We start from the raw sequence: 22629 nt of genomic DNA, 5'->3' as shown, positions 1-22629 counted from the left end.
ACCGTGCAACAGTATCCTCAATGAAAAAGATTTGTCTTTGAAGTTATTTAATAGGGGTTGTAATGTGTTAACAAAACTTTCAAAGAAAAAAATTATGCTAATGACCAATGAGTTGGTTAATACATGACTGTGCACCCATTCACAGAAAAAAGGATCTGATTTTCAGAATGTTAGCTGCTCGACTGAAACAGTTTTGCCACATCTGAGTGCATGCAGCACAGAGAATGTTTCTTTATGCTGAACAAACTCAGTGCTGTGACCTTCTAAAAGTTGCCACATGAATTGTTTCCTGCCTTTTGTATTCAACAAATACGTTGACACATAATTCTGACAAACTGATTGTAAAATATCACTTAAAGCTAGGCCAAGGCCCAGTTTTAAGATGGAGGTAAAACGGACATAACTTTTCTGTGTTTGCTGCGTTTATAGCCTCCATCTTCCAAAAGGTATTTATTTAATTGATGATAAAATATACCTATCAAACGTGTATTTCTTGAGGTAGAATATCTCCTCGTGTCATTTTCTTTATTCCTTTCTCCATTTTTTAACCTTTGATAACAAATTTAGCAAGCACTTGTATACATTGTTGCGAGAGGTTTGGCTTGTGAGTTTAAAAATATCAACACAAGAGTCAGTATGTGAGTAAGTGAGTGCTTTCAATAGCAATACTTGTACCTTAGATTCAAGCTTAAACTTGCTGCAGTGTATCCAGCTGCCTAGGGGCATCAAACCAGGCACAGTCTGGTTCGCGTGTGTTAAAGACAGAAAAGCTTTTCTAACACAGTTAGTAGTTTGACAAGAGGGTGCTCTGTGTTTGACTTGTATCCCTGTCTTATGTAGTCTGCTGTGTGTAAAAGTGCACATCCATAAGCTATAAAAAATATCTGCTCTGTGCTTCGGGTCTGCTATGAAAGGCAGTGTGTTTAACAGATGGTTTGATATTATTTCATATTCAAGAGAGTATCCCTGCTGCAGTACCACCCCGGGTCCAGTAGTGGCAGTGTGCTCTACCTGTCTCCCCCTCTGTTCCTCCTGAAGCTGGCGTCGAAGGGCTTCTATCCTGGCACAGTGGTTGGCATAGAACTCACACAGAGACTGGCATGGGCAAGGGAGCAAAAGGCCAGTGTAGGAGATAAATAAAGGAGTAGAAATTATAGAAGGAAGGGTTCATTATGTTGATTTGACAACGAATAAGAAGAAAAATGAAAGCAAGAAAAACAGGGTGATGAGTAAGCAGGAGGACAGCAAGCATCGAGGATGAGAGGGAGGACAGAGGAGGTACAGCAGTGTGACGAGAGAAGGAGAAAGTGGTGTAGAAAGGAAGGCGGAGGGCAGTGTTGTCACTTATTGTTTAGATCTCAGTGGCATAAAGCTTTGTTGACCATGAATTACATCCACTGAGACAAGAGAAAACCGATATTCAACAGTTCTTTCTGGCTGTGTTTGTTGCCCAAAGGCTTTGCATCACTTCCTGGAACCACAGCGTTATGTTTACTACACTGAAAAAGACTAAGAAGCAGCATCATTCAATTAGCCATTGGGAAATCTATTTATTGTGCTCTGTGTCGTCTGTTTATCTCCCTTCCGTTTCTTCTTTCCTCATATTCTCCTCCTCGTTAGACTCTCTTTCCTCACTTTGACCTGACTTAGAATTAGAAAATAAGAAAAAAGAAAACAGGGGCATGAGGTTTTCCAGCAAACATAAACAGACTGCTGTGCTCAGACTCTCCCCTCCATCTTCCTCTCTCAGTTGTATAAACTGCTGCGCTGTAAAAGCGATTAAAAGCAGCCGTCGGGGACACAACTCAGTGTTCCTGTGCACAGCTAGCTCTCTTCAAAACACAGTAATCAACAGCACAACAACATAAATACAAACACAGATACAGAGGTCTGATATAAATATGGAAATCTTAACACCTCAGTAGACATCAAACTAGTGTGAGGATGAGGAGCAGGACAGGACAGTATATTAAGCTAGTCACGACAACAAACAAATGTTTGGAGCATGGACAAATATGTAAATAGTTAGTGGGTCAGTCAGATTCATGCAGAATAATCTATGATTTTAACACCTCAGGGGCTGTGCTATGTTTGTTTGAATCTCTGTAATTTAACCACTATAGCATAAATCTGTGCCCTACTATGCAAGTTAGTTAACTATTTAGTCTTTAATGATCTAATTATGAAAACACTATTGTTAGTTCTGACTTAATTTAAAAAGTGAAAACCTGCCCTTTGGCTTGTGTCCTGTCACCACATGTTGGCAAACTTGCGTTTTACCTTGAGCTGTGTGTTGAAAGCATCTATTTCCAGCAGTTTTGCCCTTGTTTCCCTCTCCACAGCATCTAACTGTTCTCTGAGTTGTTGTCTGCTGGACTCCTTCTGCTCCACAGCCTTCTGTAGAGATGACAGGCTATCACCTTAACACAAACATAAGAAGAAGAGTATGAGATAGGTTGAATGATATTTACAAAATTAGAACTTATCAGGACATTGCTGTGTTCAGTTTGACAGGAGGACATTTATATGATATATAAATAACATTTAATAGCGATCGACAGAAGGGTTAAACACAGTGGGGAATTAATCCTGCTGAGATAAGACCCAGACTTCACACCCTGTAAGGGTTTATTTCAGCAGTAATGACCTGCTTACTGTTCATTATCCTGCTTTTAACAATGCTACTGATTAAGCCAATCCATAGTGCACATAATACGGATACAAAAACTTTGTTGAATTTACAGGACTTGTTTCACAGAGTTGACAATAGAAATCCTAAATGACCAACTGAGGTGATTCATTCAACAGAGCTGTGCATCAAGACACAGACCATAAAATCTAGATTACATGACAGCCTAAACAGATACAGGTACAGGATGATGAAGTTAGGACTCACGATGGAGGCTGTTCTGTTGAACTTGTTTCAGCTGATCGTTGAGACTTTGTTTATCAGGGATCAGCCTCCCCAACCACTGCTGGGAGTCCTGCAGACAAGTATGAAGTACAATATCAAAACCATTTTATATCAAGCAAATCTCACAAATTCTAAGAAGCGCTGATGATGGTTTGTTTGCGTTTTGTGTACCTGAAGCTGCTGTTGAAGCAGGGTGATTTCTGCAATCCGTGTTTCTCTTGTCTGGTTCGTCTGCTCCACTTCTCTCCGCTGAGCCGACAAACGAAATCTAACATCCTTCAGTTTGCCCTCTAACTGAGACTTCTTATCATTCTAGACATTGGAGGAGAAATTATGGGAAAGAAAATGCTATTAAATGACTGCTAATAAACAAAATACTAAGTTACAACACTGAGGGCAAGATAATTTTTGTTCTTCCTGCTGAAAAGTGAGTCAAGCTTTTGGTTTGTCTTTGAAGAATCTTTTCCAAAATGTGACCCCTTACATTGACAAACTCTGTGCATGTTTGGTTATGGGCAGATATGTTTGATTACCAGAGCCTCGAGTTCAAACTCCAGGGTCTTCTTCCTGGCTTTGAGCAGCACTATACTCTCCTGCTCTCTGTTTCTCTGAGTCAGAAGCTCCTGGCGACGTTGACGCTCCCACTCCAGCTGACGCTGACGCTCTAATTCACGCTTGGCAGCCTGAACGCACAAAACACACACAGATGTAAGTTAGAGGTACTTCATTTTACAAGGTGATAGGACACTAGGTGCATTCTCATTCTCGTCAAATTGGCTCTTGGATTTAAAGAAGGCTGTTGGAAGCCTCTTCATGTCTGCAGAGGTTGTGATTAGACTGCAGCAGCTCAACAGTGACTCTTCAATTCAGAAACCACACCTGCCAATCACATTTCCTCCTCCATACCTCTCTCCTCTCTATCTCCTTGCGTCTCTCCTCTTCTTTCTGCCTCTCCATCTCTCTCTGTTTCTCAAGCTGTTTTTCCAGTTCTTGTTGACGTTTCCTCTCCTGCTCCAGACGCTCACGCTCCTGAAACAGAAGCACGCTGACATAAGCAAAACTTCTCTAGTATTTGTTATGTTATGGGTCACTCTAATTTTTCTCCCTGTTTGAATACTGTGTTCATTTCATAGAGACGGACTTCCACTGAAGCAAGGGGGTAATAAAGATGCAAAAAACGAACCATAAACCATAACCAATTTACATTTTCAATGCAAATAGTTTGGTCAAAATGTTGATGTCACCAGTTCAGTCTACCTTTCTCTCCTGCTCTTCTCGCTCCAGTGCGGCCAGCCTCTCCTGCTCTTTCCTTTGCTGCTCTTGCAGAGCCTGGCGTCTCTTCTCCAACTCCAGGTTTCCTCGCTCAAAGTTCTCCCTTTTCTTATCCTCAAATGTCACTGCAGGAACACAAATAGACTCCATAAAACAAATGTCTTTGGTTTGATGTTTTCAGACATGTAATATTTGAAAAGAAATGGCAAAACATCACCAGGTTTCTGGGGTTTATCAAGCACTATGAGATGTATCCTTGGTAGGGATGTCTAATTTCAGATCAAGCCCAATTTTGTCATTTTTATTTTATCAGTGATCAGAAATTTTAAAATCTCAAATAATCATTTGTGCTAGTCGTCATTGAACAAAAACTGCTGTCTTGAAAGAGGGAGGGTCATCGTCTTGTAATCGGTGTCGTCCTATATTGGGTGAGTATGGTACTAGGCACAGTCACCTGGTAGTTTCTTGTCCTGGCTGCTCTCTGTCTCCTCCTCTATCTCCTCCTGAACACTCTTCTGGTCTGACTGAACACTGTCACTTCTCACCCGCCTTTAAGATAAAAACACACATATTAGCCAAACACACAGCACTATCATCCTCAGCTTTATTCATGAACACATTTTATTAACTCTATTTCAAAGCTTTAAATTGTACCTTTTTTAATACATTGATAATATTTGATTTTACTAGAAACTTTACAAAAGTACTAAACATCAAATGCTGTTAAAAGAAATGCAGTTCAGCATTTATTAGAACTATTCAGTGACTTGTTACAAAACCACCATGTTGCTGTTGCTGTGAATTAGTTAAGAGTATTCAGTGACAGTATGTACCTGAAGGTGGGTGGGAGGTAATCTGGGGGTAAAACAGGTGGTAATGGTAACCCTGACATGGCCATATCGATGAGGTGCATGGCTAAGATGAACTCCTCTGCCGTCAGCTTTCCATCCTGGTCGATATCTGATAGACTCCTACATGAGAGAAGGGACACAATAAATGTTATGAATTAAGGAGAAATGCTTCATATGGCCTCACTCTCATCTGTACAGGTGTTTAGAGGTTGAATTTTTTTACACTGACCATATCGTGGCCAGCTGGCCCTGAGGAAGACTGGACTGCATCAGGATAGTACGAGCCTGTGGTCCTGCACCAAGACACGAATCAAAGGGAGAGGATGAATGAGAGTGAAAGAAATTACTCAAACCAGTGACTATACAGCGTGTGTGGAGGGTACCTGTGAGGTGTCCGCTCATCATTTTGTCATGAGAGTTAAAAAGCTGTCTATACTTCAGCCGGGAGGACTGAGGAACGGCCCAATCGGAGGGGGGCTGAGCACTAGGATGAGAGAAATGAGGAATGTAAAAAGATAGAATAGAATAGAATATTCTTCTATTGATCCCCATGGGGGATTTTTTTTTTTTGCCACAGCAGCTCACAGAAAAAGTAAAAAATTGAACAATGACAATAAGAATATTAAACTTGACATTTAAAGTAATATAGAAAAGTAGAAAAATCTTACAATTTACGTATTTATAAAGGAGCAAGATATGTACAAAAATTGGTTCTTGACAATGAAACATTTATAGTGAGTGGTGGGATGATGTGCAGAAAGAAAAAAAAGATGCTGACACAGAAAACACTAGTGCATAAAAATATAGAATAAATAAAGTATATTTCAAGGTTGAGGGTGACACTTTTTTAACTACACATTTATTTTTAAGTAAGTAGATTCTGTGGCCCACCTAGCAGCTTCAAAGGATGGCCCCTTTTGCAGCTTGATACTGGAACGATTAAATGAAGATGACTTGTTGACAGAGGGAGCTGAGAGACACAGAGAAGACATTTTGGTATTAGGCAGAAGCTCTTTTGTAAACCTCTTCAAGCAGTGGATACATTTGCTACGGGTTTAATTTCATACTGCATATCCTGCTCAGGATTGTGGAAGAACTGTAGTCTATCCCAACTGTCATAAGGCTAGAGGCAGGGTACCCGAGACAGGTCACTGGCTTATCAAAAAGTCAACACACCAACAGACAACCAGACACTCACACCTATATACAATTAAGAGTGGTCAATTAACCTGTATTTGGTCTGTTGTAGGAGGCCAGAGAGCCTGTAGAGGAGCATGCAGGGGGAGGGGGAAGACCGCCACACCATATCATTCAGTAAACAGCAAACTCACAGCTTTACATGCACAGCAGCAGGATTTCATGTACAGTAATTCATACAGACATAACCCCTGTACCTGACTGTCTACAACGTAACAATCCATGTTTTATTATAGGTAAACAGGAGCTTGGAACAAAGACCTTTGCTCACGCCCACAAGAGCTAAAGACACAAAGCAAACATTTAAACACACCGCCTTCCCAGCTGCACAGTAAAGTATGTTACCTGTGTGGGAGAAGCCTGAGATGGGCTGCATGATGCCTGTGGGAGGAGCTCCGTTAGCGATGGGCTGAGGGAGCGGAGGCGGGGCCGACGATACCAGCGGGGGAGACACCCCTACTGGGAGAGGTGGGAGGGGGAGCGGAGGCACGCCTGAAAGAGGAGCTGTGATGGGAGCCATGGGGGGCATGCCTGCAGACAGACAGATAAACAAGACAGACTTTATTATTAAGAGAGCTATTCTTCGTTTTCACACCAGTGTGCTAAATGAGGCCTGAGAGATACACTGTCCAGAGAATTCTACCATAAAACGTTATCTCTTGTGGGAGATTAGACATCATTTATTAGCACAAGTCAATGAGGAATGAGAGACACAGTGTAAAGTGAAGCGGAGGAGCTTTTATGTTTGTTTTATACCTTTACTGACAAGCTTTGGAGGTGTAACAGACTGAAAGAGAGTGAGCACACATCACCTTAAATGACCCTCAGAAGTCTCCTTGAAAGTTTAAACAGAATTGTTACCAACACTTTGGGGACAAGAAGAAATGGAGGGAGCAAGACAGCAGGGATCGGCCACATGGGATTTAAAATGGCCAAGATGTAAACTATCACTGTGATAACTTGAAATTTTAAATCCATTCACTGTAAAGAGGTTAGTAAAGTGCATGCTGCCACAAACAGTTTCACACAGACTAATCTTAGTGTTTTTGTCTCTGTGGTGTCTTACCAAAGCCAGTTGGTGGAGGTAGAGGCAATGGAGGTTGTTTCATACTGGGAGGAAGTGAGGGGGGCAGGGGGTGACCCTGGAGTTTCAGCTTGATGAGTTTCATGGCAATGGAGAACTCGTGGATATCCATACGACCATCACTGTTCATATCAGCCAGGGCCCTTTGACAGAGAGGAAAGTTAACGTTTCATGACAGTATCAGAACTCAAAATCCAACAGCTTACAACTCTGTTATCCTGTAATTGTTAAATTAAGGGAATTAACTATCTGAGAGCTAGAACTCTTGACTATGTGACTCACCAGATTTGAGCCAGGATGGGAGGGGGTAGTCCTGATTGAAGGAAGAAATTCCTGGCTTGGTCGCCTTGACAGACAGAAACAAAAAAGGATGATCATCAACCCTAAAGCCAAGCCTCCTGAAACTTCAAACCTTTGTCTGAATATGATGCTTTTCCTGTCAAGTGGATTTCTGTTGGTCTATGCCACAGATACAAGCATTGAGCATCTTGATCAATACTGCCATTGTCTATGTCCTCACTGAACCTTACCCCTATACTCCAAGGGTGTGTGTGTGTGTGTGCTGTGTGGATCAGAGACAGAGAGAGGGGAAGAGTGTTACCTGTGATGTAACCCCCGGCAGTGGGAGAGAGGCTGTGAAACTGCTGATCATGTTTGGCTCTCTCATCCACTGAGATCAGAAAAACATCTGGACCTATCCCGCAAGAGAAACAAACACACACACACAGCTAGAGATTACAAACCAAAGCAGGAGGCTGAGACAAAGCTGGACACAGACTGTGGCAGACAAAGAGGAGGCATGACAAGAATGTGTTAGTCATGAGTTTCAGTTCCGGTCTTAAGATTTCTATGAAGCGACTCTTGAGAAAGACTGTCAGCTGGGAGATTGATGAGCAAATTAAAGAAACAAAAGGGACTGCCAGGCTATGTGTCAGTAGAATAAGCTGAATAGATTTACATGCCGTAAAAACTGAAGGAGAGCTGTCTATGTAGCAGCTTTAGTGTCTTTAAAAACAGACTTCAGCTGAGGTTTGGATGTGACGGACAATTTTAAGATTGTAAATAGAGAGCAGGAGTTTATTCTGAGAACTTTAACAACTTTTTACTTGTAAATTACTCTGAATTTTAACATCATTTTAATGCTGGCTGAATCTCACACTCTTTTCTGAAAGCGATTTTTTAGGTTTAAGGGGTTTCACAGTAAAATCAAAAGAGCTTCACACTTCTTTGTTTTGGGTTTGATGATAAAAGGGGATCCCACAGATCCAAAGCGATACCTCCTCACCTCCACTTGGAGATGTTTTTTTTCCTTGACTATTACTTCCCATTTGTTCTCTCTCCATTCTGTAACATTTACTGGCAACTTTAGTGAATCATGCTGACTCATTTTAAAAGTAAGAACAGCTGCTACAGATAAAATGCTAATTCCTTTTCTATCCGTTTTTACTTCCTTTTTTCACTCTTCTCAGAGAAGATGCTCATCCAGCTTGACATATTTAGCAATGACTGTTTTGCTGCTTAAAGTTCAGTGAAAGCGGGATAAAATGCTCAAAATTCACAGATTTTTTAAATTAAAATTTTCATTTCAAACTAGCTATATATAGATTTTGTATAAACCTGATGTTGAGGTTGTCGTGATGCTGTCGACAGCAGGGGTGGGGGCGCAGGAGAAGAGAAGGCGCTGAGAGATGTTTCTGGTGGTGGTTTTCCCAGCTCTCTGTCTGCTATACAGATTAAGCTTGTCTGTGTGTGCAAATGCGCGCACGTTTTTTTGGCTGTGAACACGTCAGGACGGAACTTTGCCATGTGCCAAACAGCACGAGGAGAAATGTGAATGGGACGTTGACGAATCATCCTGCCGTGTAAATTAGTTGAATATCATAAGGCTATTTAGTCTGTTAAACTAGAAACAAGAAGGTATAGACCTAATTCACGAGCAAGGCAACTCTAAATCACTTGTGCTGTGATATGGCACTATATGGAAAATAGAGCTGAAACGATTCCTCGAATAATTCGAGGTACTCGATTACAAAAAACTACTTAAGTAATTTTCTCCGCCTCGAGGAATCGTTTAATATTAAAAAAGATAAAAGAGTGGTATTTCAAATAGAGCTGAGGACATATTAAGAGAGTTTTCAGACCCCTCAAGCTACCTCTTATACAAAATAACAACTAGCAACAAATCTAGCTTCTTTTCTGGAGTTTGAAGACTAATGGGTCATTCTACGAAACAGGTGCCATTTGGGTCCGCAACATTTGATGAGATGTACAAGGCACAAAAAATGTGTCAAAGTGTGTTTACAAATTTTGGAGCTACCAAAGCAAGTGCTCTTATTGACATGCTGTATCAGAAAATTCTATTTCTTAAAGAGAAAAATTTTAATTTAAAAAATAACTGCTCTTTAACTAAACAAAATTGTATTTTATCCGATTACTCAATTAATCGATGGGATTTTCTGTAGAATACTCGAATACTAAAATATTCGATAGCTGCAGCCCTAATGGAAAATAAAATTAACTCGACCTTATTCTGAAGTTTCTGAAGAGTAACACCGAAACCAGTTATTCATAGTCACAATGTTGGGGGCTTAATGTACAGTCAGTACAGAAACACAGAAAAGGAGATGGAGCCTGGTTCACCTGGCAAGACATAACATTGCACCTAGCTGTGATGCAACAGACCACACATATACACTCACCAGCAGTAAAGCACTGCTTGTTAACAAACATATCTAATAAGCCAATCATATGGCAGCAACTAAATGCTTGTACATGTAGACACTGTGGTCAATGATGTTTCTTATTCCATGACCCTAGTCAGTATCTCCCCTGTTTCTGTTTTATGTGTTGATTTTCTTGCAGAGGCTCCCAGCTTTATTCAGACTGCCAGTCCAGATCTGATATTAGGCAAAACTAGAGTGTTTTCAAAACTCTGGAAATTTACATAAAAATATTTCTTGCTAATCGGATTGGATATGTTTTGTAAATGCATTTCCAAAAATGTCTCAGGGCATTCTGGAGACTTAAACCAGACTAAGAATGTTTTTTGTAAAGTAACAAATCCAAAAAGGGGCCAGTGCTTCCGAGCAGCCCTTCTGCCTGGTCTGTGAGGCCTGTGCTGTGACTCGAGGGCCAGATGATAGATCTCCATTTCTCATAAGTCTGTATTAGACAGCAGCATCACCAGCTTACGTGGTTACTGACGCCTACATTGTTACCACAGCAACCCATCCAGATAGGCTTAGAGTCTGGACACACAGATCTGATCTGATTACTTGTTAATAACTAGGAAGACTGTCTGTTTTATGAATCTGATTTGAGAAGAAAATAGACTTGTCTGTAGTCTTCTGTTTGTCTCACCAGCAACTCAATATTTACATTTCACATGCAACACGTACACGTATACTGACCTGTGAATGTGGTGGGGAACTGGGCCATGGTTCACTCAGTCTTCTGCACTGCACAAAACCTAAAACAGATGACAACCACATATTAATCTTACTATTCATTGCTCAATAATGCAACACTACAACATATTGTATATTTCTTTTTATGATGAAGTATTTCACTGGTGGCCTACAAAATGTTTCTTTGTCTTCAGTCATTGAGGTCAGCGTTACATCTTGATGATCAACAGAATATTAAAGAGGATCACATAATGTGTAGCAAGTATAGTTCCCTGTTCAAGGTTTGTTTTAATATGATAAAAGTGCAACGGGAACTCAAATAATACACAGCAGTGCTTCGTAGGGGGTAGAGCAGCTTTTAAAAAAAGACACACACTCTCTGCCAAACGTACAGCCTGCTGCTGCAGTCTGGTGCCAGCCCACAGGGGACTGGGCCATGTCAGCCATGCTGGTGCATGTCAACAGGGCAGCAGACATTCATTTATGCAGGGCAGCCTGCCTGAGCATACTTGTCTGTTTTCAACCCCACTCAGCTTCACACTCACTCATTTACACACATTCTCACTTGGGAGCCGACCACAGAGTACACCAGGGTTTCTTCTTGTGTCAGCAAAAGAAAAAGTCCCCACTGGTGTCTTTGTGAAGTCAGATTTTATTCCGACTGAACAAATTAGAAAAGGCACCAAAAAACAAGTGGTTTAAAAGATGTTGGAGGCACATAAGGATCATAAAAGGAAAGTCAAACCCAGCAATAAAGCTGCAATATCTGAAAACATTTCCCCCTTGTGATTAAGAGCATATTGTGATCAGAGATTATAATTTCCTTAGGAGCTCAAATTGTAATAATCAAGGTTTATGTCTGATCTCAGTTTAATCTGTTTAAAGCAGTGCCCTACATACTCACAATAACACATCCATCTCTGTGTTCAACAAACCTGTGTCCTCCTAGCAGAGGTATGTTAATCAGATCCAGACCTGCCTCCCTGCTCTGTGTGTCTTTGGCCGGCAGACAACCCACAGTAATAATCTGACACAGTGTGACAGACGACAGTGAGGGTGTGTGGGTGCATATGGGGGTTGGAGACTTTTCCCCTGTGATGTAAACAGAAATCAGGTTCTTTTACACTAGTTAAAGGGTCAGTTCACTCAAACCACTGCTTTCAGATCATCAAAATCTGGTTCTTCATTGTTATTCCTAATCACAGACACACATGATTTGCTGTGGATGATTTCACTGTCAACATTTCTTCAGTGGGGAGCTGTCCTTGGCCTATTGTAGGGTGCAATAGTGTGTGCGTTAGTTTGTGTGTGTGTGTGTGTGTGTGTGTGTGTGTGTGTGTGTGTGTGTGTGTGTGTGTGTGTGTGTGTGTGTGTGTATGCACACTTCATTATCATCAGAGCAGGAGGACAAAGTAACCAGCTTAACTAGGTCAGACGAACAAAGCCCACCCTACACAAACACACACACACACACACATACACACAAACACACACACACACACACACACACACACACACACACACACACACACACACACACACACACACACACACACACACACACACACACACACACACACACACTTTCATGGCTGCCAGTGAGAAAACACTGAGGCACTTCTACGACTACAGTAAACATCTCGACGAGTTAGCAGTTGTACTGCTGAACTACAAACTTTAGTTTGTATCATTTCATGAATCACTCTAAGTAGTCCTCCTTTTGTGTCAAACTTCTCACAGATAGAGTGATGAAAACAACACAACACAATATCTACACACCACAACTCTACAACAAACTTACACCCATACTATGCCACGGTGTTTACATACTGCGCCCTGCAAGGACAGGATTTTGGTGTGAGATTTCACATTAGAGATGGGTACCGAATGAGATATTAGGTGAATTGTATCAAAGGTACTGATTCATGTAAAATCAAACAGTACCATGTTTAGGTACCTAAAAGCATCCTTGTGACAGTGAGGGAGTGGAAAAGTAGGTGATTTTACGTGCTGGACACAAACACAGCATTGAAAGGTTATATATTGAAGAATAAATATGTTAAATTGAAAAACTCTAAGACTATGATTGAACAAATTAATATTTAGGACCACATAAATACAAAAAAGTACCAAAAATTGGTACCATTGAGTACCGGTACTGTATTGTTTCAGTTGTGAAAGGTACCCATCCTTATTTCACATACCATGATAGCACTGATGATAGGGATGTTCAATACCACTTTTTTTCAGACCGATACCTTTGCGAGTTCTCACTCCTGAATACTCATCGATACCAGGTACTGATACTACAGGTTCACTGTATTTTAAAATTAATTGAAGCAAAAATAAAACAGTTCAACTGTTAACTCTCCCTGGTTCATTCATGTTGTCTGAACAGGACCTGACGCATATTTGCCGTGGTGTCAAACTGCAGCAAGTAGCAGCAACTACTGGCGAGGAAGACTTGTTCTTTCAGCGCATGCTCAGATATGACGTAAGACGCAACTAGAGACGTTTCTCAACTTTTAAAATGACGTTCCTCAACTTTAAAAATAGCACTGGACTGCTGCGGAAAGTTTGTTTTCGATCAAAACTTTGAAAGAAATGAACGTAATTTCAGGGCTGGACGGACGACAAACTCGCAATACAGAGTATTACAACACCGTGAAAAACAAACTGTGGTCCACCAGCTTTGATAAATCTCGTGATGTTTACGTTTTTCTGCGCATGCCCCATTGACTATTCTGTTTGATTACAGTGGCACATGTAGACCAGAGGTTGGAATATTCCTTTCCATGTATACTATTGTTTTGGGAAAAGTCATTCAGAAAGATTCCATTTGGAAAGACGAAAAACTCCTCATGTGGCTAGAATGCAAAAGCCTGGTGACTGCTTTGAAACATCTCTGTAGTTTCCTGAGAACATGGTTTGACCTGGCTGCAATGCACCAATGCAAGTCATCAATATGTGCCATGAATGAAGAGAGTCCTGGTGTGTGCCTCCCAGCTGAGTCACTGTACACACAGCAGCTCAAGGGCAGAGCATGTTTAGTCCAAAACACAGGTTTAGAAACAATCCTCCTGTTCCTTCACAGATGAACTCCCTGCACCCATCTTCAAGGGCAATCTAAAAAATAGAGTACTCATGGAGCAAAGCTGTTTCACTCTGAAAATCTGTTTCACATACACTACCTATCTGTGTTAGGGGTCTACAAGCAAAGCTGTTGCTAACATTGTACCACACTGGAAGTATCTAAATGTCTGGAAGTTTCAAGTTGACGCAACTAAAATCTAAAACTAGACTCTACTCCAAGAGTTGGTTGTGGCGATAAGCAAACAGAAAAGTATTTAACAACCAGAACCAGTCTGACTGATAAGGCTCTGACTTTTAACAGGAACAAGAATGAGCAGTCATGCGTGGTACATTTAGATAAATTTAATGCATTTTTGAGCAGAGCACATCAATTCAAACTAGGTGGTGAACTAAGCAGAGAGTACAGTCGTATCCTGAGGTGAAGATTATGCACAGCAGAACAGGACTAGCACTTGTCATGCTGCCAGAGTTGAGTGAGATCATGTCAGGTTGCCAAAGCTCTGTCCAGAAAATAAGCTGATTGTGAATCAAAGTGACATTTGTTAAGGATCGACACTTAACAAAAATATCTCAGACTAAAGAAAACACACTTCAAGAATAGCAACCAATCTACCAGCTGGTATTATTAGCACACAGTCTTTAGACATGTATAGGAATTACTAAATGCAAGTTCAATTCGTTTTCAACAATTATCTGTCATTGAGCCGAAAGAGAAGTTGTAACAAATAATAAAAACCAGCACACACACAAAAACTGATTCCATCATCTTCTCTATCCGTGTTAATGTTTTCGTCATTAGTAATGATGGACACTGTCCCCTACTTTCCTGTATACATGTGCATTGTCTTTGTGGGATTAGTCCCTATAATTGGAGCACTGGGATGTGACTGGAGTGTAGCTCTGCTATCAAGGCGAGTGGCAGATGCCAGTTTAAGCCCCTCACACACAAACACACTCTGAGGGCAGCTTCAGACCATGCTCCAGATTAGGGTTCAGACTCTCTTTCTCTTCCTCCCTCCCCCTCGTTTAAAGCTGACCCCTCTAGGGAGGGGTACCTTTTACGTTTGAAGCAATACGGTACTAATAACTGGTACCTGACAATTGGTACTGGTACTCACCAGTACCAATTTTTGGTACTTTTTTGTGTTGTGTGGTAAAAATCTAATTTTTTTCTATTTAACATATTTGTTCTTCAATACATAACCTTTGAATGCTGTGTACATGTCCAGCATGGAAAATCACCTACTCTATACCACTTCCTAACAGCCACAAGGAGGTACCTAAACAGGGTACCTTTTGGTTTTATGTGAATCAGTACCCGGTACTTTTGACAGAATTTGGTTGGTACCTATAAAAGTACTAGAGCCCGGCCGATTAATCGGGCGGGTCGATTAATCGGCCGGGCCGATTATAGCCTGACACCGATTAACCAACATCGGCCAAAATTTAGCCGATTATAAAAAAATTTGCCCCGCAGAGATTCTGTCGCTCCTGTCTCTGTGTGTTAATTAATATCAGGCTACTTCACAGCGCCTCACTTAATGATGCCATGCAGGATTAACCTGGGCTTATAAATTCACCAGTTGTTGTTTTGGTTGAAATAATCTTTGAAAATGTTTTAATGTATTTTGTTGTAATTGTATTTATTGAATGTTTCGAAAGCAGCGGCATTGTTTCTTAAAATCTATTTTAGTTCCATGCATTAAATGGAAGACGGAACTTTTTAATAGCTAGTCATAATTTGTGTTCATATAGAGTATTTATCCTGTGTATATCAATGAATTTATTACACATATCAGCACATATCGGATATCAGTCAATATATTGGATATCAGTCGATATATCGGATATCGGCTTCTTTTTGCCCCCAGTATCGGTATCGACATCGGCCCCCATAATCCCATATCGGTCGGGCTCTAAAAAGTACCATCCCTAGACCCCTCCGACACACCCGTCAAACCCACACGTTAATAAATTCTCTGTTCACCTGTCCCGATGTGAGGTCCAAGAAGAAAACGTTCAAAATAAATTTAACACCTCTGAGCTTTGATGATATAGAGGGAGCTGAAAAATCTCGAAGATGTGCTTTAAAATGTAACTTACAAATCAAACTGCTCATGTGGGTGTACTCAAGCCAAATGGTGAGAAATTTCTTACCCAAGGGTATTTGCACAACTTACACAGGAAGATTTATATTTGTATTGTTAGAACTGGGTATTTGCTTATTTGAACTTCCAGATATGTCAATAAACCAAATGCTGTCTTGTTTAAAAAACAGAGTATCACCTACAGGTGCTCACAGTTCAGTTTATGTCACTGCCATCCTCCACCCTCAGCCCCACTGGACTGGAATAACCATCCACTAAATTTGAGATCAATGACATCTTTCAGTTGTTTTAAGAGGTTCTTATTTTCCCATCTTGAAACAACATTTTCCTACTTGATGTGTTCAAACCTACTGTATTGGATTATTTGTGCCTTACAGACAAAGCTTTGATGTAATGACAGAGTGTAGTATCTCCTGTTTTCTTTTTTTTCTCTACAACCGAAGCAAGTGGCAAACGCATGTCTAAAAATATAGAGCCTGTGCACTAAAACCTGCAGTTCTTCAAGATTCCACTTGAGGCTTGCTGCAGGAACATGAAACCAAATACACTACTCCAATATGCCACAACAGCTGATTTTTAAAGCAAAAATATCATCCATCTGAACTCAAACAAACCCAGGTTGAGTTAAGAGTTTCCCCATACAGCCCCAGCTGTGTTAGGCTTTAAAGTGGAAAGGTCAGGAAAAAGTCACCTGAAAAACAACTTTTGAACAGAGGTTGGATCGACTTTCTCAGATGCAACAATCAGCGTGTTAACATGCATTCGGCAGTCCGCCTGAGTAGGGCCGGGGCTATATATGATATGCTCTTCTCCTGATTTGATTCTTTCACGATTTTTGGGGAGCCAATACAATTTAAGTAGTGATTTTTCAATATTAACGATTTTTGTGATTTTCAGTCTCTTTTTACAACCAGACTACGTGAAAAGTCGAAAGATGACGATGATGTGTACAGACTATGCATATCACATGTGAGTCAGTTTTTAGAATTTGTTTAGGGGATCTCAAATATCTCAAACATCTCAATTTTTTTCCTACCCAGCTTGTAAAGAAAGACAAAAATGAAGGATTAAAATTTGAAAAAAGAAAAAAAAAGAATAAAAATTACAATTTGAAAGTGTTGAACAAAAATTCTTGATACTACGATGCATCGATTTTTTTTCTCCCACCCCTACGTCTAAGGTTATAGCTCGATCATAAACTCACATTGGGGATCTGGTCTTGTCAGCGTAAACATGCAGAAAAGAGAATTGGACTTCTGACTGAGAACATCTCACTCTACTTCGATAGGTGGCACTGTGCTTTTTCCTGATAAGCAAAGCTGCGTGTGTATGGCCAATATGGATGCAACTGTAGCTCGCTTTGTTTTTGTGCACCGAAAAACTCTGATATCGGTCTGCATTCACGCTTTTTTTAGAGAATTTTCAGTGCGTTACTTTCACACAAAAACACTGCTAAATAAGGTTCAGTTCTCATCGTGTTGTAAAACGGTGCTACCTCCACTGTAGAGCCACAGCTGGCTACGAGGCGCTTGCCGCTTAGTGTGTGCCAGATATAAACAAATGCAGGTAGTCTGCCAGGACGAAGAGACACGATGAGAACTAGAGCCTTATTTAGCGGTGTTTTTGAGTGAAAGTAACGCGCTGAAAATTCTCTAAATAAAAAGTGAATGCAGAATGATATAGGATTTTTTCGGTGGGAGTCTGTTTATTTGTGTTTTTGGTCAAGTAAAAATTGGCCCCGTCTGAGTGCAGAGGAAACCGGCTGAGGAGCAGGGAGGGGGTGTTTGGTGCGTGTGCCCTGGGCTTCTGCTGCACAAAAACACTGCTGTAGGGGTAATTTCTGCCCTAAACCTTGTGATAGGACCCAACTTGTTCCATCCCGGAGTATCACTTTAAGTGCCGGGGTTTTCAGGGAAATTCTATTCTAGGCTACTATGTTGTATGTTTGGAATTGTCATGCTGCTGCATCCAAGTTTCATACTGAAACAGAATTCATAATAAATGCCATGCATTGCATTGGAAAACCCATCAGAAATGGATTTCTCTTTAATTTGTTCAACTTTATTCAGTCAGTTGTTACATCAATAAAATTTAAATTAACAGTTTGTCCTGAATGTTTGGGCTAAAAAAGCTCCTAGATACACATTTGCATTTAAAACTTTTAACTCAATATGTGTATTAAATTGCAAGTTTTCTTGCTTATAGACTAGTCGACTAGTCGCAAATAAAATTTGCGACTAGTCGACTAGGAAATTAGTTGAAATCCCCATCCCTAGATAATACTAGTAAATTTTATTCATAAAGCACTTTTCAATAACTACTGTAACATTGTGTATAATTGTGAAAAACAATCCAAGGTTTGACTGAGAACTGAATCTGTCCCTCTTAAAAAAAGAAAAGAGACTATGTCCTTATTTGTTGAAAGTGTGTTTTGTGGATGCTTAAACAATGATGACGACAGTGTGAATAACAGCAGTGTCTTCTCATCAGCGTTCTCACTCTTAGACACACCCGCACACAAAAAAACACATTTGCATTGACACACACCTTCTTCTTCAAACACACCTTCACACTCACACACTGCAAAATCTTCTACATTCTCACTCACACACTAAAGAAACACTGACTGTTAACACACTCTCTGACACTGACCCTGAGCTCTGCTTCTTTCTCCTTCACTCAAACAAATTCTTATCACACTGATGTCAAAGGGTGAGGCCCTGAGAGCTGACAGGACAACCATCCACCCATCCAACACACACACAGACAGGATTACTACTGCGGTCTCTCCATCAGCTCTTCCTGTATCACACCATCTTCTTATTGCTCTGTAATGACGTGCTTGCAGCCTGCATGGATAGCTAATGGTGGTGAAAAACAGATGGGTAGATGGGGATAAACAGTTCACTGAATAATTGAAGGATAATCACTTTGTCTTCTTTGTACAGTATGATAAAATTAACAAGTCCATCATTACCTTTAACAAAAAATGACTTTGATACAATTATTTTGGGAGAAAATATTGTGTATTTTAAACAAAAAAAAGTTCTCCACTTCTTTACAGCTCTTCAGGCTCTTTAGTCACAAAGATTGTTCTTCCTTCCTCTTTGCAAATCACTCCATCTGCAAGAAATATTGTCCTGTCACAGACTCTGAGAGAAGCATGCTTAGCGATTCACTCCAACTGTTGGCCACACTCTTGCTCAAGCCTCCTTCCTCAAATGTTTGATTATTGATCTTCCATGGGAGTCTGTATCTCTACACTTGCCACTCACTGAAACAGGAAGATCCACTTTTCATCAATAGAAACTGTGTCAAGTCCTCCTTCAAGTTTCTTTGCAGATATCAGTCCCTGATCCATCACAATGGAAGATCAAAAGGCCTTCTTTGCAAACCACCTAACTTCAATAAGGAGTCCTAACTCTCATCAAATCTGTCTTTGCTGAAAGTAACCCCACCAAATGACTTGATCTTAATAACAGCTTTGGCTTACCAACTTTCTTTTCCTTGTTCTCTCTTTGTGCGGTCTGAGGTTTTTCTTTCTCTTGTTCTGTGGTCTAACCTTTTTTAAAGTAGATGGGCCTCCTTCGAAGGTGCTTAGTCACCCTATGTCTTTCAACCCTTTATCAGAGATGATCCTTCTCCTCCTCCTGTTTCTACTGGAGAGAGTATGTCTGCTTTTCTTCCACTGCCCTTTGAAACCTCACTGCAGGGCAGTTTTCTAATTTCACAGATCCTTCTCTGTGTCCTTCCTCTGTTTCCTTACAGCTGCTAGCTGCTGTCAGGGCTTCTGTCCCCTTTCTGCAGGATTTCATCATGGTCTCTCTTTTTTGTTTCTGGAGGCTTAGTGGATGAGGCTGTGTTCATCCTGCTTAGACAGTGACAATGCATTTTGTGGACTTGGAGCCTCACAGCTGGATCTCGAGGATAATTGGTCCACAGAGAAGAAGTGCAGGACTGCTACTCCTAGACTGAGCCTCATCCTGGACAGAGCTTGGCCTTTGAAGACAGCAAAAACCCTCCAAATGATTCCCCTCACAGCTGGCTAGGTGTGATTATCCAGTCTCTTACAAAAATGAACTTCCACAACAGCAGCATAATGAAGTTCTGCCATGACTTACACAATGAGCTCCACAATGTCATAATATTTCACATTTCGTCATGGAGTTGCAAAAGAGCAAAAGCCATGGCTTGGAAACACACAGTGAAGGCTGTCACACACTGCCACTGTCTCTCCCCATTTCATCTCTGTTCCTACAACCAAGAAGGGTCAGAAGCAGAAAAATGTTACCCCACTATTTTACTTCTGTGTGTTATTCATTAGAGACAAGACATGACATCGGCAGAACTACAACATTGATATGGCATCAGCAAATGATCATGGCCAACAGTTGAAGCAGACACTGCTGCAATGAAAAGTGGCTTATTTTGAGTCAATCTCTTAGAGAATACCTTGGCAGATGATTCTTAGCTTTTCTGAACTCATGACCCCTTTATTTCGCATCAGGGTCCTGCTTTCCCTGTCAGGACTCCTGATTGTAAACCCCTTTCACCATTATCTTTTATAGGTAGCGTTGTGTGTGTGTTGCACTGCCAGATCTGACAAAATCTTGACAACAACAATCAAGAAAATTTCAGATTTCATTTTTTAAATTTCAACCTCTCAATTTCTCAAGTTCTGTGACAACTCTTAACTTATCCATTGTGTTGCCAAAGAGCAAGCACAAAACCCTAAAATGTATAACATAGGGATGCACGATATTGAATTTTTGCCGATATCCAATATGCCGATATATCAGAACCCCTTTTGGCCGATACGATACCAATATCGATAATCACAAGTTTGTTTGTTTTTTTCGCTGTAAAGAAAGCTAAGTCTATCCTGTACTGGAATTTATATGTTACTCTTATTGTGACGGTCTTTTTTGTTTAAGAAACACACATAAAACAAGACAAAAAACTTTTGATTTTACCATAAATAAGAAATGTATTATTTTTTCAAACTCAAGACATTCAGTATTGAAATACAGAAAAATCATTTCTTTAGATCACATGAACTTTAAATGTACAATGCATTTTTAAACATAACCAAGTTGCATTTGATTATTTTAGAGCTACTGTAACAACCTGGTGACAGACACAGAGCTCTGCAGTGCAAATAAATGAAGTGCTACATTTTATTTAAGGAGCTTATTTTTCAGATGGAAAATAATAATAATCCTAACTGAATAGCAACTTATCGGCTGTGCATATCGGCAGAAATTTACATATCAGCCGATACCGATATTGTGCTGATAATATCGTGCATCCCTAGTATAACGTGCGAAATCATATTTTTACTCAAGGGTTCGAACTGATCTGCCTGATTTGTAGTGCTAGAAAAAATAACCTTAATATTACAAAACATCAGGCAAACTTTAGTTGTTTTGCAAGTTATTGAGCAGTGACTTAGATTTATCTGAAAAGGAAATAAAAAAGCCAAAAGGCATGAATTAAACTTACAACATAATCCTGTTTACATTTACAAAAAACTGACATTTGTACAAACAGCACAGGGAAAACTACATATGGTCTCTTTTCTAAACCCAAGTCTTTGACCAAAAGGCATCTAATTTATTTTTTTTCTCTACAACAAAAATCATATCTTATAACATCAATCAATCATATATCATAAGAACACTGGTATTGGCATGGTAGACAACATTCACTGTTTCTACTAATACCCTCACTGGGCCTTTCAGCATCGATGTAACCATGGGAACTAGCACTCTGGGCCAACCTGGCAGGTCTGGTCATTCAAAACGCCAAAGTTAAACATCCTCCAATGTAAGATGTGTGCGCAGTCTTCCGTGGAAAGGGCGATTACAGCAACAGGAAAAGACTGTTTGTCAATTCAGCATCACTTCCTGCACTAATTCCACGAACTTCCAGTAATGAGTTACTCCATCACCACAAGCTTTTTGAGGTTCAAAGCAGAAATACGGTCGCCCTCAAGTTTGTTTTGAAGGGAAGGTTAGGAGGCTGAGCAGCTGTGACCAACATCAGGATTAATGTTAGCAAATTCCAGCCACACCAAGAAACTGATAAAGAGAAAGCCGCTGTCAACCCTAGATACTCTTATGAACTTCATCATCTTCTCCTCTAGCAGCAAGGCAAGGTTAACCACAAGCAGCACCCGTCAATGTTAGCGTCAGGTCACAGGCAGACAGGGCAGATGCAGTGATTTAACATTAGCATGCTGGCTAACTGATACTAGCGGCTGGATTGCATCTTCCTCCAGTTACATACAGAACTGAGCTTGTTATACAAGCCACTGATGGTCACATTTTTGCAGGCTAATATCATGTTTACCGACTGATTCACGCAAGCTGTATCGTGTCATTATTATGATGATCACCAAGCCGCGTTAATGTGTATCAAGGCAGCTAGCAGAGACGCTAACCAATGAGAAGCTAACGTCAGCCCGCTCAGGGACATTCTTTCACACCACACATACTACACTCTGCTCCTACCTCATAGTTCAGTTTCCATCGTGAAATGTTGGATAAAGAGGCTCGTTACGTCCTTATAGAAGCATGAAATGATGTAAATCCTCCCCAAAGATGCTCTTTTATCACCAAAGCCCTTTCCGGCGACTCTCCCGTGGTTCTGAAATCCCGATCGACTGAGGGACAGCTGGAAAATGGGGTAACGCTGCTGAGGT

At 40.5% G+C, this 22629-nt stretch overlaps 1 protein-coding gene across 6 annotated transcripts in view; it reads right to left on the bottom strand.

Annotated features, from left to right (window-relative positions):
* itsn1 (intersectin 1 (SH3 domain protein)) overlaps positions 1-22607 on the bottom strand; it is a 51410-nt gene extending 28803 nt beyond the window's left edge. For 3 of the 6 annotated variants that reach the window (XM_074676379.1, XM_074676380.1, XM_074676382.1), the window contains exons 1-18: positions 22439-22607; positions 10729-10787; positions 7920-8012; positions 7601-7664; positions 7301-7461; positions 6580-6765; positions 5929-6007; positions 5421-5521; positions 5267-5330; positions 5020-5157; positions 4641-4735; positions 4172-4311; positions 3821-3943; positions 3448-3597; positions 3086-3226; positions 2897-2984; positions 2281-2420; positions 1012-1095 (exon numbers count right to left, since the gene is read on the bottom strand). In XM_074676379.1, coding sequence (XP_074532480.1) covers positions 1012-1095; positions 2281-2420; positions 2897-2984; positions 3086-3226; positions 3448-3597; positions 3821-3943; positions 4172-4311; positions 4641-4735; positions 5020-5157; positions 5267-5330; positions 5421-5521; positions 5929-6007; positions 6580-6765; positions 7301-7461; positions 7601-7664; positions 7920-8012; positions 10729-10756 — 1875 coding nt within the window. In that variant the 5' untranslated portion in view covers positions 10757-10787; positions 22439-22607. The remainder of the gene's footprint in view (positions 1-1011; positions 1096-2280; positions 2421-2896; positions 2985-3085; positions 3227-3447; positions 3598-3820; positions 3944-4171; positions 4312-4640; positions 4736-5019; positions 5158-5266; positions 5331-5420; positions 5522-5928; positions 6008-6579; positions 6766-7300; positions 7462-7600; positions 7665-7919; positions 8013-10728; positions 10788-22438) is intronic. The other 3 variants (XM_074676381.1, XM_074676384.1, XM_074676385.1) reach the window with 1 other exon arrangement.
* Between the last annotated feature and the right edge of the window lie 22 nt (positions 22608-22629).

The sequence above is a fragment of the Halichoeres trimaculatus genome, unplaced genomic scaffold, assembly GCF_033239565.1.
Source record: "Halichoeres trimaculatus isolate MK-OKI-2021-1 unplaced genomic scaffold, fHalTri1.1 fHalTri1_scaffold_8, whole genome shotgun sequence".
In the NCBI taxonomy this organism is placed as follows: domain Eukaryota; kingdom Metazoa; phylum Chordata; class Actinopteri; order Labriformes; family Labridae; genus Halichoeres; species Halichoeres trimaculatus.
The sequence above is the reverse complement of the archived record's forward strand: the minus strand, read 5'-3'. Positions and strand labels throughout refer to the sequence as shown.